Consider the following 16,511-nt stretch of genomic DNA (forward strand, 5'->3'; position numbering starts at 1 on the left):
TTATGTCTTTATGCACATGAAGAGTATTGAATCATAGTTTGTAGTCTCTGCTGCATAATTAATAAATCTTCAGGATCTGTCTTTAGCTTTTTGTAAATATAGTACAAGCGAAACAATTTGAAGCAGCCCCTCTCAAGCAGTGGCTGATATGCCAGTACCTGATGTGTCACCTTTCTGCCCTGAGGATTATCCTCTTCTTACTTCTGGTTTGTTCTTGTCGTGCTCACTTACCCTGGCTCCTAGTCCTGCTCTCTTTGTCCTCATGTTCCTAGCTACAGCTTCTCTTTCTTTCCAACCCTGCTCTTACGTGGCTTCACATCGTAATGAGTTATTTGTCATCATGTTTCTTCTGTATTTGAATTAGGCCCTTTCTTCAGACACGCTGCTTGGCAGCATAAGGACATGGAAACAGTGGGGGGAAAAAGCACTGGGGTAATGGGAACTTTATTTGACATCTCTGTGGAATATTCAGGCTGTTTGGCTTCTATGCTGCATTTACATTAGAGAACAAACTAATTTGGTTTTTGGTTTTGTTTTTTTTTTTTTTGTTTCGAGCTCTGCATGTACAGCAAAGCTATGACTTAAAGTTTAGTTCCTAGCTTTGCTCCTATGAGATTAGGAGTCTAAATAAGATTCTACCTGTATTCATAGAAGTCAATTTTTCTTACTGCCAATTATCAGAGGCTAGTTTTAAAATGCTACTTAAATTTCGACAGGTTGACTTTTTTTTCTAAAGTTTATTTTTCTGCTACTAAAGAAACTCTATACGTTATCCAGTATGTAATCGTCATCACATGGGTATCTATAATTTTCTGGAACTAAAGGAAAGCGAGTACAAGTAGGAATTAAGAGGAGACATTTGGCTTACACATGGTAATCAGGAGAAGACTGCTTGCTGTCAAGGCTAGCTGTCGCATACTACACCGTTTGTGATCAGAGCGAGTTGAGTTGTATTCTATTAGCTCTCAGTCCACCTCAGGTAAAAGTCTTGTTTAAAATGGATGCTTCATAGCATGACTGATTGACCTTCTAAATAATAAAGACAACCTTGTCTTTTGACAAGAGGTTATTCAGGTCATAGAGCTTCTGAGCGTATGGTGCTGTTTATATAAAAGCGGCTGCAGAACAGGTATGCCATTTTACCCCTAAGGCCAAACACATTGGAAAAGTCTCTTCCATTTTACAGATGTCTGCTGAAACTCTTGGCTAAAACTTTTTGTAATATCCTGTCACTTTTGGCCACTCTATAATGACTTTTATTTTTGCCCTACAAACTGTATTGCTCTGGAACTGGTCACTTGAATCAGCCTCTAAGTCATATCTAATGAACTTTGATTTCTGTTGGGACTCATCTCAACTATATAATGGAACAACTACTGAATAGAAAAAAGACATAACTCCCTAGAAGCAGTAGAGAGAATCATTCCATGGAAATCTGCTGGACGTGGCTCAACTATTTTTGTTCCAGTGCTGTGAATGACCCTTTCTTTTTGGTGTCAGTTATTCATAACTGGCTCATATAATAGAAATCCATCATTAAAACTTACATTTTAAAAAGTGGGATTTTTCTAATAGTTCTTTTTGTGTTTGAAACGTTTTAATTAGCAGATGCTAACACAAATAGAACACCATCTTGCAAGCCTTCACTTTAGGAAAAGATAATTGATCCATATTTTCCTAATAAGTTTTATCACAACAGCAGTCAAATTGACCTTAGCGAGTAGAGATTTTTCCTTGGTGCTGTTGCACACCAATAAATTCTACCTGTTAGTAATGATTGCCGTTTTAGGAATAAATACTGGAAATAGAGACAGTTTGAGGGAAAGAGCAAAGAAAGCCTTTGAAGGATACATAGCTTTCAGTAAAAGCATTAGAAGTGAGCTGTGTTTATTTGTTAAGGAATAGTCTGTTGCACAAAATAAAAAAAAAATTAATATATGCAGTTGCATTTATATATGTAGTTTTATTTATATAAACTTATACACGCACACATTTTTTACAGTATACATGAAAATATACCTCCTGGCACTGTGGATCTGATTAGAAGAAAAATATTGTGGAGGGTTAATTGAATTAGATTCCTATCCACAGACTTAATTCTTGTTTATTATTAGCGAACTATCAGTGGATCTGATGAATTAGAAGGGGAAAATCCCAGTGGCCAATCAGTATAATGTGTTGTCCCCCTCCCTTGCTTGGGTAGATGAGTTTTTCTGCCTTTGACTGTTGATGCATGGAGTGGCCATGGCTAGAGGAGGTGTTTGTAAGCATGTACAGAATTCATTGTGAGAGCAGTATAAAAGTCACTGATAGAAGCTCTTCGTGGCATCCTTTCATGAATACAGAGGTTAGTTGTTGCATGGAAAGGGGAGGAATTAAGCTTGGCAGGATGTCTTTTCAAAGCATGTTCCTCTTCTTGACCTGCTGAAACATTACAAATCATTCTTTTGTTATGTCTTAAAGTGAAAGTCAACCTATTTAAAGGTTAATAATGAGGACAAAGCAGGAGAGTGGACAGTTTACAGCAGGCTGCATTATCCTCTCCAAATAAAAACGTAATTTCTCAAAATGGGGAAGTGTGCATGCATCCATCTAGGATTCCACTTTAATATGTTTTTTCCAGGATGGTGCTAGATGAAGTGTACGATTTCTTTTTAATGGCTCCAGTGACTGCTTTTCAAAGCCTTGTAGACTCTGAATTTGTAAGAAGAAGAATGACCTATTTTATCTCCCTTTGGAAAGACTCAAATCATAAATATTGTGGGATTTATGTTTTTGTATGCTACCATAGTGATTAAATTTTAGCTTTTACTTTGCACCTGTTGCCAGTGTGCACATGTGGCTCAACAAAAATGTTAATTGGTGTTTGTAGTCACTACCTGACATAAATAAATGACTGAATCCACTCCTCCAGAAGCCTCAGCACCTATTCTCAACTTCTTCCCCACCTGTGCTAATAATTACATCACCCAAAGAGCTGCTGAAGTTTGAGTGTACCAGATGTGGCCTGTGGGCCCACAGAGCCAGACTCTGACGGTATGCGAGCTTTACTGTTGCTCCTTGCATAGTGTTGTGGTTGTGAAAGATGGTAGTAATTACAATGAAATAAGATTAAGATTAATCACTTCAATATTAGCCATGCATTTTGGACTTCTGTCTGTTTTTCTTTATAACATGCCAGCATTTTCTAAAGAGTAAAACAAAAATATTGGTAGCTGTGGTTGTGGGTCAAATAATAAGTGTAATAATCCAGTGAAGACAGTGCAGGTGAAAACTGCTTTATGTCGAAGCAGGAAAGTGTACTGTCCGTTTGGCTAGATTTTTGTGAAGCGCAGGATGTAGGTCTTTTGGCTGATTGAATACCTGAAATTCTGAGCATGGATGTTAGATTACAATCATGGAGGTGAAGGAGACGTAGTTTCTAAAGCACCTAAACTAACTATTGAAGGTGGCTTTTGCATAGACTGCTCACTTTCCTGTAAAGCACCTCCAAACAGGTCAACTTCTCAGTTTATCACAGTTGCATACTGTGATTGTCTGTTATTAAGATGCATTTCCCCTTTGTCAAGAACTTCTGTTGAGCTTGTGCTCAACAGAATTTATATGCATTTTACAGCATATTAAAAAAAAAAGCAACATTTGCCTTCAAAGCAAACTTCTCACCGTGTTCCTGACATGGCACTTTCACTCCCCTCCTTCACGTAGCAGTGTCTCTGGGGCCAGTGATTGTAATAAGCTCGTGGAGGTGGGATGTTTCTCTTGCATGGTCACCTAAAGTAGTTTGAGTAAAAATACTTACCAGTACCCTGTATTTTTAAACATCTTGTAATGTTCTTTTTGCATTATGACATGTATGGTCCATTGTCCTATATGCAAGATATTATGGAAAATGAATGATTTACATTGTGGAATTTGACAATTTTCTCTTACAGATTATTGGAACCTATAATGTTAACATTTGCATAGAAATGGAAGAATTTGTAATTCTCATTTATGTTACCAATATGGTCATTATCAGCAATAAATCTTGGATACAAACTGCATGGATACAAACTGCATGTACTGTTAATTCACACAAACTTAAAAAAGCAGTTCAGGAGGAAATCCTGTGAGGTACTAAACATATTTCAGGATTTTGAACGAAATGCAGAGATATATTGTAGGGATAGAGAACACAGAAACGTAAAATGGTATTCTATAAATCACCTGTACTTCATTAGTTGTGTTCAGAGGTGGCTACTTCCTGTTTAGCAACAAACGTTGCTAATAAAATCAGGGAGTTAGATGAAAGGACCAGAAAGTTATTAGAAGCATGTTTGTCTTGTTGGAAGCTCCTGGTTTATTAGTATGTACAGTCCTGTAAGAATTGGGACACCCTGCGTTTGGGCATTGTGGGCCAGGTCCTATTGCTGGCTCTGTTCTCTGGTCTACACGTAGGCAGAAGTCATAGAATCATTTAGATTGGAAAATCTCTAAAGATCACTGAGTGCAACCATTAACCTCATGCTACCAAGTCCGCTACTACCAAGTCTGCCCTTTCTGCCAGCCGAGATTGGTGTGAGATGGACTGCTTCCTTCCCACTCACACTCCGGAGGTTTGTTGGGCTGGCATGAGTCCTCCTTTACACCATGCAAGTGCTGTAGCTGCCTTCAGCCTCTCTAGTGCTTTCTGTGCATAGGCTCAGGTCTCCCTTTGCACCCAGGGGACCTCTCAGTCCCCCTGGCCTTGTCTCCTGGGACCGATGTTGATCTCATCCGACGAGAGGCTGCTGCTTATGCACGTCTTTTTCCCAACCTCAGCCAAGTGGACCTGCTGATTTCACTTGCTTCTTTCCAAGGAGGTACGACCATTGAAACATGTAACTTTAGTGCCTTTGAAGAAAGTATTGTCAGTCAGGTGTTCTTGACTTCAGGCAGTGCAAGCTATATCCAGAGAAAACAAATTCTCATGGATACTTGCCTGCTTTCATTTCCTGGCCTCTCTGAATCACTTTCTGACTAAGGTCAGAGTTCTTAGAAGTGTTGTGAATTTTCTTCCAGTTTGATCTTTTCCACTTTTGAACTCTTATCATCCTTCCCATACCAGTGGTGCCTTCAGATCATCCATTGCTTGTTTGCTGGACTTTCTGGCAGGACCTTAGTTTGTTCAGGGTCTTTGTCCAGGGAAGTTGCCATTTGAGTAAAGGACTATGCAAGTCTAGTCTCACAGTTTTTCTGTCTTTCCTTCTATTTGGGAATGAAATTTAAAAGACTTACCAGAAGGTTAAAGAGAAACTGTGTATTTGATGTGGATGAAACATATAGAAGCTCATTTTTGGAAGCTCATTGATATCTAAGCACTGTATCATAAGACCAATAGTGGCATCACAGGTGCTCTACAGGTTCCACAATATTGCTCTGCCTTGGATACTCTTACTTCATGTTTGGGAGTTGTCTTTTTAATAATGAAATCTAATCATATATGTTCATTTAAAAGAAAATCGCTAGCACGTATCCAGGAAAAATACCTGTGGGCTCTGAGGAAAATAGAGTTGACATATTCTTAACTTTGTATGTGTGGGTCAGTTTTGTAAGTGAATATTTTTCATGTATAATACACATAGATAAAAAAGCAATATATGTAAGCAAATTTTATATAAAAACCCCATAATTTTTATACAAAATTATATAAATTTATGGGCTTTTTTTTTTTCTTTTTCAAAGAGTGAAAGTCCTGCAGGAATATCAAGGCAGCCTTCAACAAAAGGATCAAGGCAACGCGCCAGACCCGGAGGAGAAGGTAACTAGAGGGAGGATATTATTTCTATTAAATATACTGGAGGGTTATTGAATAGGAATAGCATAAATACTTAAATGTCTGTGTTTATTATTTTCAGTGCTTGTTTTATACTCCCAGTCTGCATTTATGAATTGAATAGGCAATTTTTCTGCATGGATTTGATACATAGAAAGTGATGCACAGTTCAGTTGGCTCATGTTCCTCATGCACAATTGTAGATAGAAATTCAGCCTGCTCTTGATATTTATTGTGTTCTCTCTGAATGGGCTTTTTTAGGTCATCTATAACTATTTATTTTTTTATTAGTTTCATAAGAACTGTTTCTTTGCTTAATAATCTAGCAAGCTTAGAAAAATATGCCTTGCAAAGCTTTGGCTTCTTTTTTTTTCTGTTGCTGAGGATTAGTGGACAGTATGCCTGAGTAGATAAAATTATTGCATGTTACCTTTACATAAAGTCACATGTAAAGGTTTGTTAAATGTTTACAGCACAGCAGTATTCAGCACAGTATTTTTGTTTTAGTAAGGCTTAAGATATGTTGTTTAAGGTTGTTTTAGTAAGATGAAAGACATTTGCAAGGCAAGATGTGCTTTCCTGTAGGGATAAATCATACAGCCGCGAACCCTGAATTTGTAACTTTATCACTTATTAATATTTGGGAAGAGTGCTCTTCTGAAATTTGGCGCTAGAGAATCCAAACTTCACTTATTTTCTGATTTTTTTTTCAGTCATTTCTCAAGGATCTGAAGTCTTAGTGTTTGGTCTTTAGAAATTTTGGGTTTATAAATGAAAAGATCATATATGTAAAAAAAACCCCAACCAACAGAACAAAAAGGCATATTCCCTGAGATTTACTGAGTACTGGTGAGCACAAAAAGGAATTTCCCTGGGTATTTGTTTGATAAGCAGTACACTAAACCATCCACATCTCACTCATACTTTCTGGGGTTTCTTCAGTGAAAAGATGGTTGGGTGAAGCCAAACCTTTCTGAGTGATTTCCATAGCTTGTGGCGCTTAAAAGACTCCAGGTGTAAGCTGGAGAACAGATGAAGATAAGGTGTTAAGCAACACTTCTGGCTTGCAGCCCATTTGATGATTAGAGAAGATTCTTCTTGAGTACTGAAACAATGGCACGTTTTTGTAGATCTTTGACTTTCTCCAACATCTGTCATTACAGATGTGGTCAAATGTATTGCGCCTGGACTGGTGTCAGGCTAGGACCTTGTGATTTGAGTTGGAACAGGGAAGGTGATTTGGGTGCCGTCAGTACTGAATCCCATCCCACATCATCTTCCACAGTAGCTCAACCAGGTGTAAGGAACCAAGCCCCACTGCTTTTCTGCTGAGAGTGCTGGGGAAGGAAGGACAGGTATTTATTTGTTACAGGTGAATTATCAGCAGGAAATGAGAAGCTGTAAAAGTCCCATTTCTTTGTGCCAGCCAGGAGTTGCCCCTGGTAGTGGTGTGAAATCGCCCCTGATGGATGTGCAGAGCCAGGACTCTGGACTGAATCCTGGCTGTGCTGGTCTTGACAGCAGGCGAGGAGGTAGTTCTGTGGGCGTCTTTTCCTTGCTTCAGTGCTAAGTCTGTCAAGACTGTCACCTGTGGTAATAGATCTGTGGTATCTGTACTTGCCCGTTAGTGGATTGATGTAAACGGTAGTTGTATTGATTACAGGCCGTTTTACCAGCCTTTGGACGATAACCACTTCTGAGTCTTTGTTGACTGGAGCTATGTAACAAATGGTACAATCATCAATTAACATCTCTCCTCATCTGCCTCGCACCTGCATTGGTCATTTCTCATTGTCTCTTTGGACAAGATTTAAGTGAAGATTTTAGTCTTGAGATAGTTTTAACTGAGTAATAGACAGTTTTGCAAATAAGTAAATAATTTTATTTTATGTTTTAAGATGCTTCATTGCAATTGATTATGTCACCAGCTTTTATAGTAATTATATTAAATATTACATTTGCATAGTAATTGGAAACTAGATCCTCTTCAGAATATCCCAAGTGTTTAATACTTTCACATCAGGAAGAAAGGAATCTAAACTTGGTACTGCTAGCCCTTTGTATAAGAAAGCTAAGAGAAAGAGCCTAGAGAAACACGTAGGTAAGGAATAAAATAGACTGCAAACCAGATCTCATATAATGACTAGTCTAATTGCGATTTCTGTCTGTATTTAAGTGGCTTTTCCCCCCTACTCTTATTTCAGTGACCTACTTATCTGCTGTTGTTCGAGTTTTCTTTCTATGGTTTTGTGCCCTGGGCGCTGATATTTTATTTCTAATGAAGAAGCCACTGTACGTAAATCAGTTTAACATCTCAGTCCAGGGGATACTGTAACACCTGTGAATTGACACCTGTTAAAATAGCTAATCCTGCCTAAAGACTGGTACTGTTTAGACTAATGAAGTGTGGAGATCTTCATGCACTTAATCTGCCAATATCATTATTATTATTAATTTATGTAAAGGGAGTGTGTGTTGCTGTGTGTCTTCCTGAGCATCCACGTTTTCTTTGGGTTTCTGTTTTAGTAGGTTTCCATGTGTCAGAGGCAAAATATTGAAGTTGTATCAGAGCATGGGTAGTGTTTTCAGAACAATCAATAGCCATATTTTCAAAAGGACTTGGGGAAAAAAGTAAAAACATGTTTAGGCGCCTTAAATACCTTGGAAAAGATCTAGCACTTTGGGTATGAATGTCTGTTGACTTAGGAGCTTAATTCCAGTTGGTGCTTGAAAATTGAAAATTTTGCGTCACATCTGATGTACTTATGTGCTGTGAGATTTTAATAATTTTGCAGCTGAAAAATACCATCTGGATTCAATTAAACGTAGTCTTATTTTACTACTCAGTCATCCTTAGCTGATCCTATAACTGTTTTTATTTCCCAAGATTTGAAATTTGCTTTATAGCCTGAACTGGCACTACAGTGTCACTGTCACTACAGTGACCAGACACGCCCCATTTTATAGGATCATCCCTTCTTTAAAACCAAGATCCAGTTTTTCTGATAAATTAAATATGGTTAACCACTTATCCTGTGTTTTGGCTTTTAGGTAAATATTTTAAAATACTCCTCTTTTTATGATGCAACAGGCCAGCACACTCAAATTTCAGTTTAGCTAAGTGATAAATACTTTGGGGCATTAGCCCTCCTTTTGTTCTAATGCAGCAGAGCTGGAATAGGTGAGTAAGGCTCAGAGGTGCTTCAGTAATTTATCCAGAAGGTAGTAAAAACCTTCTGGAGCTGCGCCGATGCCTGTTGCACACCGCTCTCTGTAGTTACTGGTGATGATGATCAGAGCTTTCTATATTTTCTAATATTAACTGGAGATAAATAAATATGCAACAGGAGAACACATAAGGGCTAGTGTCATGACTAAACTTTAAATCAATAAAACGGAAGTGGTGAATGGAGGATTAGTTAAGCAAAACCAGGTATATTTGCTATCCTAGTAATTAAAACTATTTAGACCAACATTTTCTCATCTTTATTACAAACAAATTCCTAATAGTATTGGAACAAATGTTTTGGTTTTTTTTTAGGTTTTTTAATATAGTTAATGTTATGTTTATTGCTACTCAGGCAATGACTGCTTTTATCGTTGCAACATGCCTTGCAGCAAAACTTGTATCATGCAATAGAGATCATTTTTGATAATTTAAAAGTTGATTGATACATTGAACATAATTTTTTTTTTTTAACTTGCAGTTGCTCTTAATTGAGATCTTAATAGGTTTCCTTTCAGGCACTGAATTAGTTTCTAAATGAAAAAGAAGTAAAGTGCTTCACGTTCCACTGTTGGTTTGGCTTTTCTGCTAAGCTCTTAGACCTTATGGGTAACTTGAAGCACTGCTGTAAAGGTTGGTGGTGAATGTTGCTTGTTTCAGTTTTATTAAATGACAACTCATCCTGGCCTTAACCAGCACAGGTAAATGATCGTGCTGGTTGACCTTTCTCTGCTGCGTGTTAATCTCCTCCTAAACCAGTAGAACTCAGTATTTCTACTGCAATGAACTATATATCTTGTGTGTGCTTTCTGTGGCATGGGTGGAAGAGTAGATCCTCCGCTCTTGATCTGTATGTCCTGAAAGGTTCAGCTTTATGCTGCATGCAGTACTTTGATGGCCTGCTTTGGAAGTGTTGGATGTTTCAACCCAAGCATTAGGCAGGGCTCTATCTAGTAAATCTTTTCCTGTGTGCTCAAAACTGTTTGCTGACTTGTTCTGGTAGAGAAAATGTTACCTGAAGTGTCCTGGCTGTGGAGGGGGGCCCTGTGAATGGATCTGTTCTTTACCTTTGCATTACAGTTACCTGTTTGTGGATAAGGAGAGTTGGAAGTTCTGTGTTCAGTTCCTGGGCAGCGCTTTGGGTACCTCTGTTTTAAATACATGTGATTTTTCTGCATCTGTAATCTTGCCTATTTCTGAATTTGTTCTGCTGCATTTTGAGGAGTGTGAGAACTAAGCGTATCACTCCAAGTGAAGGGGTGTGTGTGTATGTATGTATCTATATATTTTTAATGGCAAGATTAAAACTAAATATTCTACCCATTCCGTACCTATCTTGGCAAACTGTATGAGTAGTTTAACTTTTCTTGACCATGTGTGTTCAATGCACAGGTATATTTTCAGGCATGATTTACAAATGATGCTGAATTGTTTCTTCTTTGCATCCCTCCGCCTTGAATGCCTCTTCTCCCTGGGCTGATAATTTAGAAATCAGATATATACCTGAATATTTCAGCTTTCTCCCACTGTGTGTTACTTTGCTTATGTCAACGTTGTCCTATTGTAACTGGGGGAATTAATTTAAGATAATTGGTAGATTAAATGGTTTTTCATTTTTTAAAAAAAATAAAACTGTTTTAGGTAGGATCAAAAGTGAGCACCATTTGTGGACTACGTTCTTCTGTGGCATTACCAGCAAATGTTGGAGTTCAGCTACCAGAAATCAGCTTTTCTCGCTTGAAATTTCTTAGTGGCTTTAGTATGAAACGTGTTTAAAGCTAAAGCCTTTGAAACAAACTGAAGTGCCTTATGCATTCTAAGTAGTATACAAACAATACCGTGTATTTTATTAATTACTTAGACTTTATTAGGTAAATTTGTATTGTTTCACCAGCTATCAGGCTAATAAGTAATATCTGTAAATCGTTTCTGAATTGAAGAAGCTGGCATTAGTTTGCAGTAACATAACAAGTCCTATCAGCAGTAATGTAAAAAGTCTTTGTGAACTTTGAATGTTATTTATTTACACTCGTTTTTTTACACACCGGTTACACGGTTTATTAAACTAGGATAGCCCTTAAAGAATTGGTAAGTGTAACAGGTAGTTAGCATGGCTTTTTATTTTAAATCTTTCTTGTATCTTTGGTTTCATTTGACTATAAACTGTTTTGTTACAGGAACCGTGGAAACAAAGAGCATGGCAGATAGGATTTCGGAGGACAATGTTGCTAAACTGCAAGAGAAGGCTGAACCAGGACTTGCAGTAAAACAGAAAGGTAGGGAGAATAAAAATTTGACTGCCTTGGAAAGTCTAACTTGAGTGCTTCGGGATCGAACTCAAATCCACACAGCTAAATGATTTAAGGAGGGCGATTTACACTTAATCCAGCTGCTGCCTTGTGTTTTAATCACATCTTGTGATTAATGTCCTGGTTTAAAAAATGTACGTTCCCTGATAAAACAGTTACTTTATATTCTCTCCTTCCTTACTCTTATGCAAGTTTTCAACGAGGCCAGTGCTTACAATGTCCCAAGGAAAATGCAAGACTGCTGCGCCTGAGTCCCTTGGTGACTTTTTCTATGCAAGAACTGAATCATCGCACGTTGCTTTTTTGTACAAGTATTTGGGAGTTTTACTTAGTGTTTGCCTTTTACAGGATTTTAGAGGAAAATTCCATTTCTGCATTCTTATTTCTCTATTTTTTTTGTTCGTATATAGCTCCCAAGATATATGTTGTTAATGAGGTATTTGTATCCAGCTACAGTATACGTGGAGCTGTAGAAGCAAAATGTAGGAGGAAGAACTGAGATTTAAGCAAAAAGCTGCATTTTTGTTTTCTCCAGATCCAGATGCCTGACCCAGTTAGGAGAGCTGATGCCATGTATGTGGGAGGTCAAAGGCTGTTTCCCAGTCCACCTGTGGCCTTTAGGGCCTCATAGCTGTGTCAGCCTAATGAAATGTAGGTGGTTGGCCAAGACATTTGTGTGACCTTGCACAACTGGGAGAGCTTCCGTGCTAAGTCCTTTCAATCTTTTGGAGCTGTTTTGTCTATTGGAATGTATCTGTTATGGAATATAACTTTCTATTCCTCTATTTCTAATTTGAAGGTATGAAAGAGGAGTACCCTCAGGTTCATTATTGATTTAGATTGGACTCTCAGCTGGTATAAAAACCAAATGTTGTATTGACTGTTCTTTGTTTTCAAATTTACTCAATAAGATAGTGTAACATAGTAGTGTGTTAGTGAACCTTAATTTTCTGTAAGTTCCCATAAATTGTCATTCACACATTTAATAGCTTTCACACTTGAAATGTAAAATCAATTGTGACAGTCAATTAGAACAGTCATTGAGATAGCAAAGTTGGATGCTATTTGGCATAATTGTAAATCAGTGATCACATGTCCCTTCTTGCTGTGTTCTTGTGTCTTTAGCTGCAAATGAAAGTTATGAAAGTTTCCAAAGGAAGAATCATTTATTGGGTTAAAAAACCTACCAATGTTAACTGACTGAAATAAACTTATTTTCCTGGATCTTTTGGAGTATTATTTCTGCATTCTACTACAGCCTTATATTCTGTTTCTGAGCACCGAGGCTCTTAACCTTTCCATTGTGTTTTGGTTTCTTTTCTTTATAAGTGAGGATTTGTCAGCATATCAATTATTCTCCCTTTGTGTTCTCCTTCAGGATCCTCACTGGCTAGTTCATAGCAGCCTCTTAAATAAGGATATGTTTAAAGCTTTCTGGCAAAAGGATGTTTTGGCCTGCCTCAGCTATTTGCGCATACACCCCTGAAGTTACTTAGGTTCTACTTTCTTAAGACATGTGCATGTAAATGCACCCACTGTGGCAAGAGGGGAGTTGGATTTCATGGTCACTCTATAAAGTGTAGGCATACGTGAGACTTTTTCAGAAGCTGGTAGTTAAGTAAGATTTTTCCGAACCTTGTGAAATTCTAAAATGAGCTTTATTGGGGGTTTCACTGGTGCGGTTTATCTTCTCACGGTTTCAGTAATTACATTGAGGTACACTTCTCTGAGAGGAGTAATGCCAGGCTCCTTTCTAAACTTTATCTCAAAGTAACCTTAAGGTGGTGTCGGTCATTCAGTTGAACCATTGTAGCCACCTGCCACCCATCTGCAGAGAACTGGTGTTATACGTAAAATACGAACGTCCTTTCTACAGTCTTGGCAGAGGGGCTGGGAGGGCAGTGTCTTAAACAGAGTTGTGCTGATCCAGTTCTTTAGGCGGTGTCTGAATGCATGTGCTAATGTGAGGGAATGGGAGGGTGAAGGCAGAAGTGCTTATTTGGTGGTAGTGCCAGTTTACAGTAGAGGGAGGGTTTAGGAAACCACTTAGTTTGCCAGTGCCCTTTGAAGCTTCCTAGAAATTGCATTTGCAAGATCATAGAATCATAGAATGGTTCGGGTTGGAAGGGACCTTAAAGATCACCTAGTTCCAACCCCCCTGCCCTGGGCAGGGACATCTCCCACTAGATCAGGTTGCTCAGAGCCCCGTCCAGCCTGGCCTTAAAAACTTCCAGGGATGGGGCTTCCACCACCTCTCTGGGCAGCCTGTTCCAGTGTCTCACCACCCTCATGGTGAAGAACTTCTTCCTAACGTCCAGTCTGAATCAACCCATCTCTAGTTTTAATCCATTCCCTCTAGTCCTACCATTACCTGACATCCTAAATGCTTAGGCACTGTCTTGTTTGCTTGTGTAGCTGGTCCATGATACCATTTGGTTGGTTAATTGCACATTAAGATTTATTCTTAAACTAACTCTAGTGGAATTAAATGGAAACTGGATGTTGAAACTGTTTGAAAATCACAGTCGCTGTTATTCCACAACTTCAAACCTACCTTTGGAGTAGCTGAGTCAGAGAGGAGATGAAGATGGTTCTTCCACAAGGTTTTTCCAGGGTTTAGGGGGGTACTTGGAACTACTCAAAAAGTAGTTTTTACTTTCTATGTACTGCTTCTGAATTTCCTCTTGGCCTTTTATTTTTATATTTGTGGATTGTGTAAACTTACTTTGAGGGGTGAGCAGTCCCTGTGCTTTAGTAGTTCAAAGTAGACTGCATGTCTCAAATCTGTTGTACCTTTTACACATCTCATTTAGCTTTCAAGAGTGTCTACTCAGATATTCTATCAAGACAAACATTTTAATCTTGCAATGTCTTTTGACTTTTAAAAAATGTTTCATTTCTGATGAGCGTGTTCATCTTGGTGACCAGAACATCAATGTCTTTAGCATGGAAGTGTGAGTTTGTTGAAAACGCTTCCTAATGGGTTTGTCCCTGTTCTCCCAGGCCCAGCAGTAGTTCCCAAGTAATAAGCTAGCTATAGTTCTTGTTGTCTGCTTCATATCTTAACCCGGTCATATTATTATTAAAGATTTTATAGAACTTCTTTGAAAAATCAACTTATTTATTATTTCCAGGTGAATTTGCCAGCAACTCAGGAATGTTATAGTGACAAAAGACCAGCACTGAACATACCAATGATAGTTATAAAAGCTCTAATAGAAAAAACAATGCTTTTTAATAAATAAAGCACTTCTCTAGTTTAGTGCCTTTTTTTTTCCCCTTTTATGCTATGTATTAAAGAATTTTTAAACTGTAACAAAGCATAATTTAGTTATGTTCGAATGGTTTGAGTAGACCTTATTCAAGTAGTTTCTATTTAAAATACCAAAAAGCTATCTATGAAAATGCTTTATGCTTGGGTTAAGTGTTTAAAAAAAAAAAAAGAAGTAATAGTTTATGAGCACTTTATGGGTTCTGACTTGAAAATAAGCAGAACCTGTGGGGAACTTTTTGCAATATATTACAGGTAGTTATTGCAACAATGAGATTAATAAAACATATATTTCCCATTTTCTTAATGACAGTACATGACATTATTTCCTTCCTTGTATTACTTGTTGTGTTTGTGGCTTCTGTTCGCTTTAAAAGTGAAAGTGATCCACAAAACGTTTCCTCAAAGAACTGGATAATTGGGCCAGTAACAGACAGTGAATCTGGAAATCTCTTGGAAATCTAATATATGTGAGGTTCCTGAAGCACCTCTTAATTTGTTCTGTGCAAGTGTCACAGTGCTGTTCTGTGATGCTGTCGCTGTCCTGGCTCCCTTGGTGCCATGGGGCTGGGATGAACCAGGGAAGTGAGATTTTAGAGATGCTCACATTTCACACAGAGTAAATGAATGCTTGCAGGACTCCTTGGTACTGCGGCCTTTCTATCTCACGAGCAGCTGTTATGTCAGTGTGATGCACGTCAGGATGTAGATCATTGAGTCCAACTGTAAACCTAACACTGTCCAACTGTAAACCTAACACTGCCAAGTCCGCCACTAAACCATGTCCCCAAGTGCCACATCTACACATCTTTTAAATACCTCCAGGGATGGTGCCTCAACCACTTCCCTGGGCAGCCTGTTCCAATGCTTAATAACACTGTCAGTGTAAAAATTTTTCCTAATATCCAGTCTAAACCTTCCCTGGTGCAACTTGTGGCCGTTTCCTCTAGTCCTATCACTCGTTACTTGGGAAAGGAGACTGACACCCACCTCGCTACACCCTCCTGTCAGGCAGTTGTAGAGAGCGAGAAGGTCTCCCCCCAGCCTCCTTTTCTCCAGGCTGAAGAACACCAGTTCCTTCAGCCGCTCCTCAAAAGACTTGTTCTCTTGTATCTTCCTTATGTTTTCCAGTAGATCATATGTAGAATTAATACACTGTATAAACACTTTTTTTTTTCCCTTCAAAATGTAGTATATGTTCTGTTAGTTAGTTTTAAAAGAGAAGGTCCTACCTGCGAGATGGCTGTTCAGAGAATATGCACAAACGCTTTAGGAAAGTGGTATGCAATAGATGCCAGGAGAGACGCTTGCATTGTTTTGCCTAAGATTACGCTGGTAAAAACCCAACTGCCTCAGCCTTTTGCTTGAAATTATTTCAGAGCAGAGGGACACTGAAGTGGACAGTAGTGTTAGACGAGTCCTTTCCGTGTGTGGCGTTATATGGAAGAAATACTTACCGATAGATTATTCATCTGAGCAAGCTTTCTAGATGGAATCCAAGAACATCAAATGCTTTTTACCTACCAAAATTATTCGTAGAAACGCTAAAGCAGAAAGTGGTGAATGATGCGCAGTTAGATCGTCAAGGCAAAGATATCATTCATCTTGTTCTCTGCAATTATAGATAATGGTCTCACCTGAGTTTGGCAGGTGGGGGTTCATGGTGTTAACTGCACTGGACTGGGCAGAGTAACTCAGTGGGAAACCTATCAACTGGGAGGGAGCGGTTAAACTGGTTCTGTCTGATTTAAATTGCAAATGGGGTCAACTGTGGTGGGATTAGAGAAGAAGCCTCATCCTCGAATCATAGAATCCTTGCTGTTGAAAGGGACGGACAGATGGAGGTAAGCCAGTCCAACCCCCTGCTCAAATCTTGGACAACTAAGAATATCAATAGAGGAAAATAATAAG

General features: G+C 38.5%; 1 protein-coding gene across 6 annotated transcripts in view; it reads left to right on the top strand.

Annotated features, from left to right (window-relative positions):
• TRAF3IP1 (TRAF3 interacting protein 1) overlaps window positions 1-16,511 on the top strand; it is a 44,681-nt gene that overhangs the window by 10,717 nt on the left and 17,453 nt on the right. For all 6 annotated transcript variants that reach the window (XR_008467785.1, XR_008467784.1, XM_054209600.1 and 3 more), the window contains 2 exons: window positions 5,704-5,779; window positions 11,198-11,296. Coding sequence is in view for 4 of the 6 variants with exons in the window: in XM_054209600.1 (XP_054065575.1) it covers window positions 5,704-5,779; window positions 11,198-11,296 (175 nt within the window). In the remaining 2 variants the exon portion in view is untranslated. The remainder of the gene's footprint in view (window positions 1-5,703; window positions 5,780-11,197; window positions 11,297-16,511) is intronic.

Source organism: Rissa tridactyla, chromosome 7 (assembly GCF_028500815.1).
Source record: "Rissa tridactyla isolate bRisTri1 chromosome 7, bRisTri1.patW.cur.20221130, whole genome shotgun sequence".
Lineage (NCBI taxonomy): Eukaryota > Metazoa > Chordata > Aves > Charadriiformes > Laridae > Rissa > Rissa tridactyla.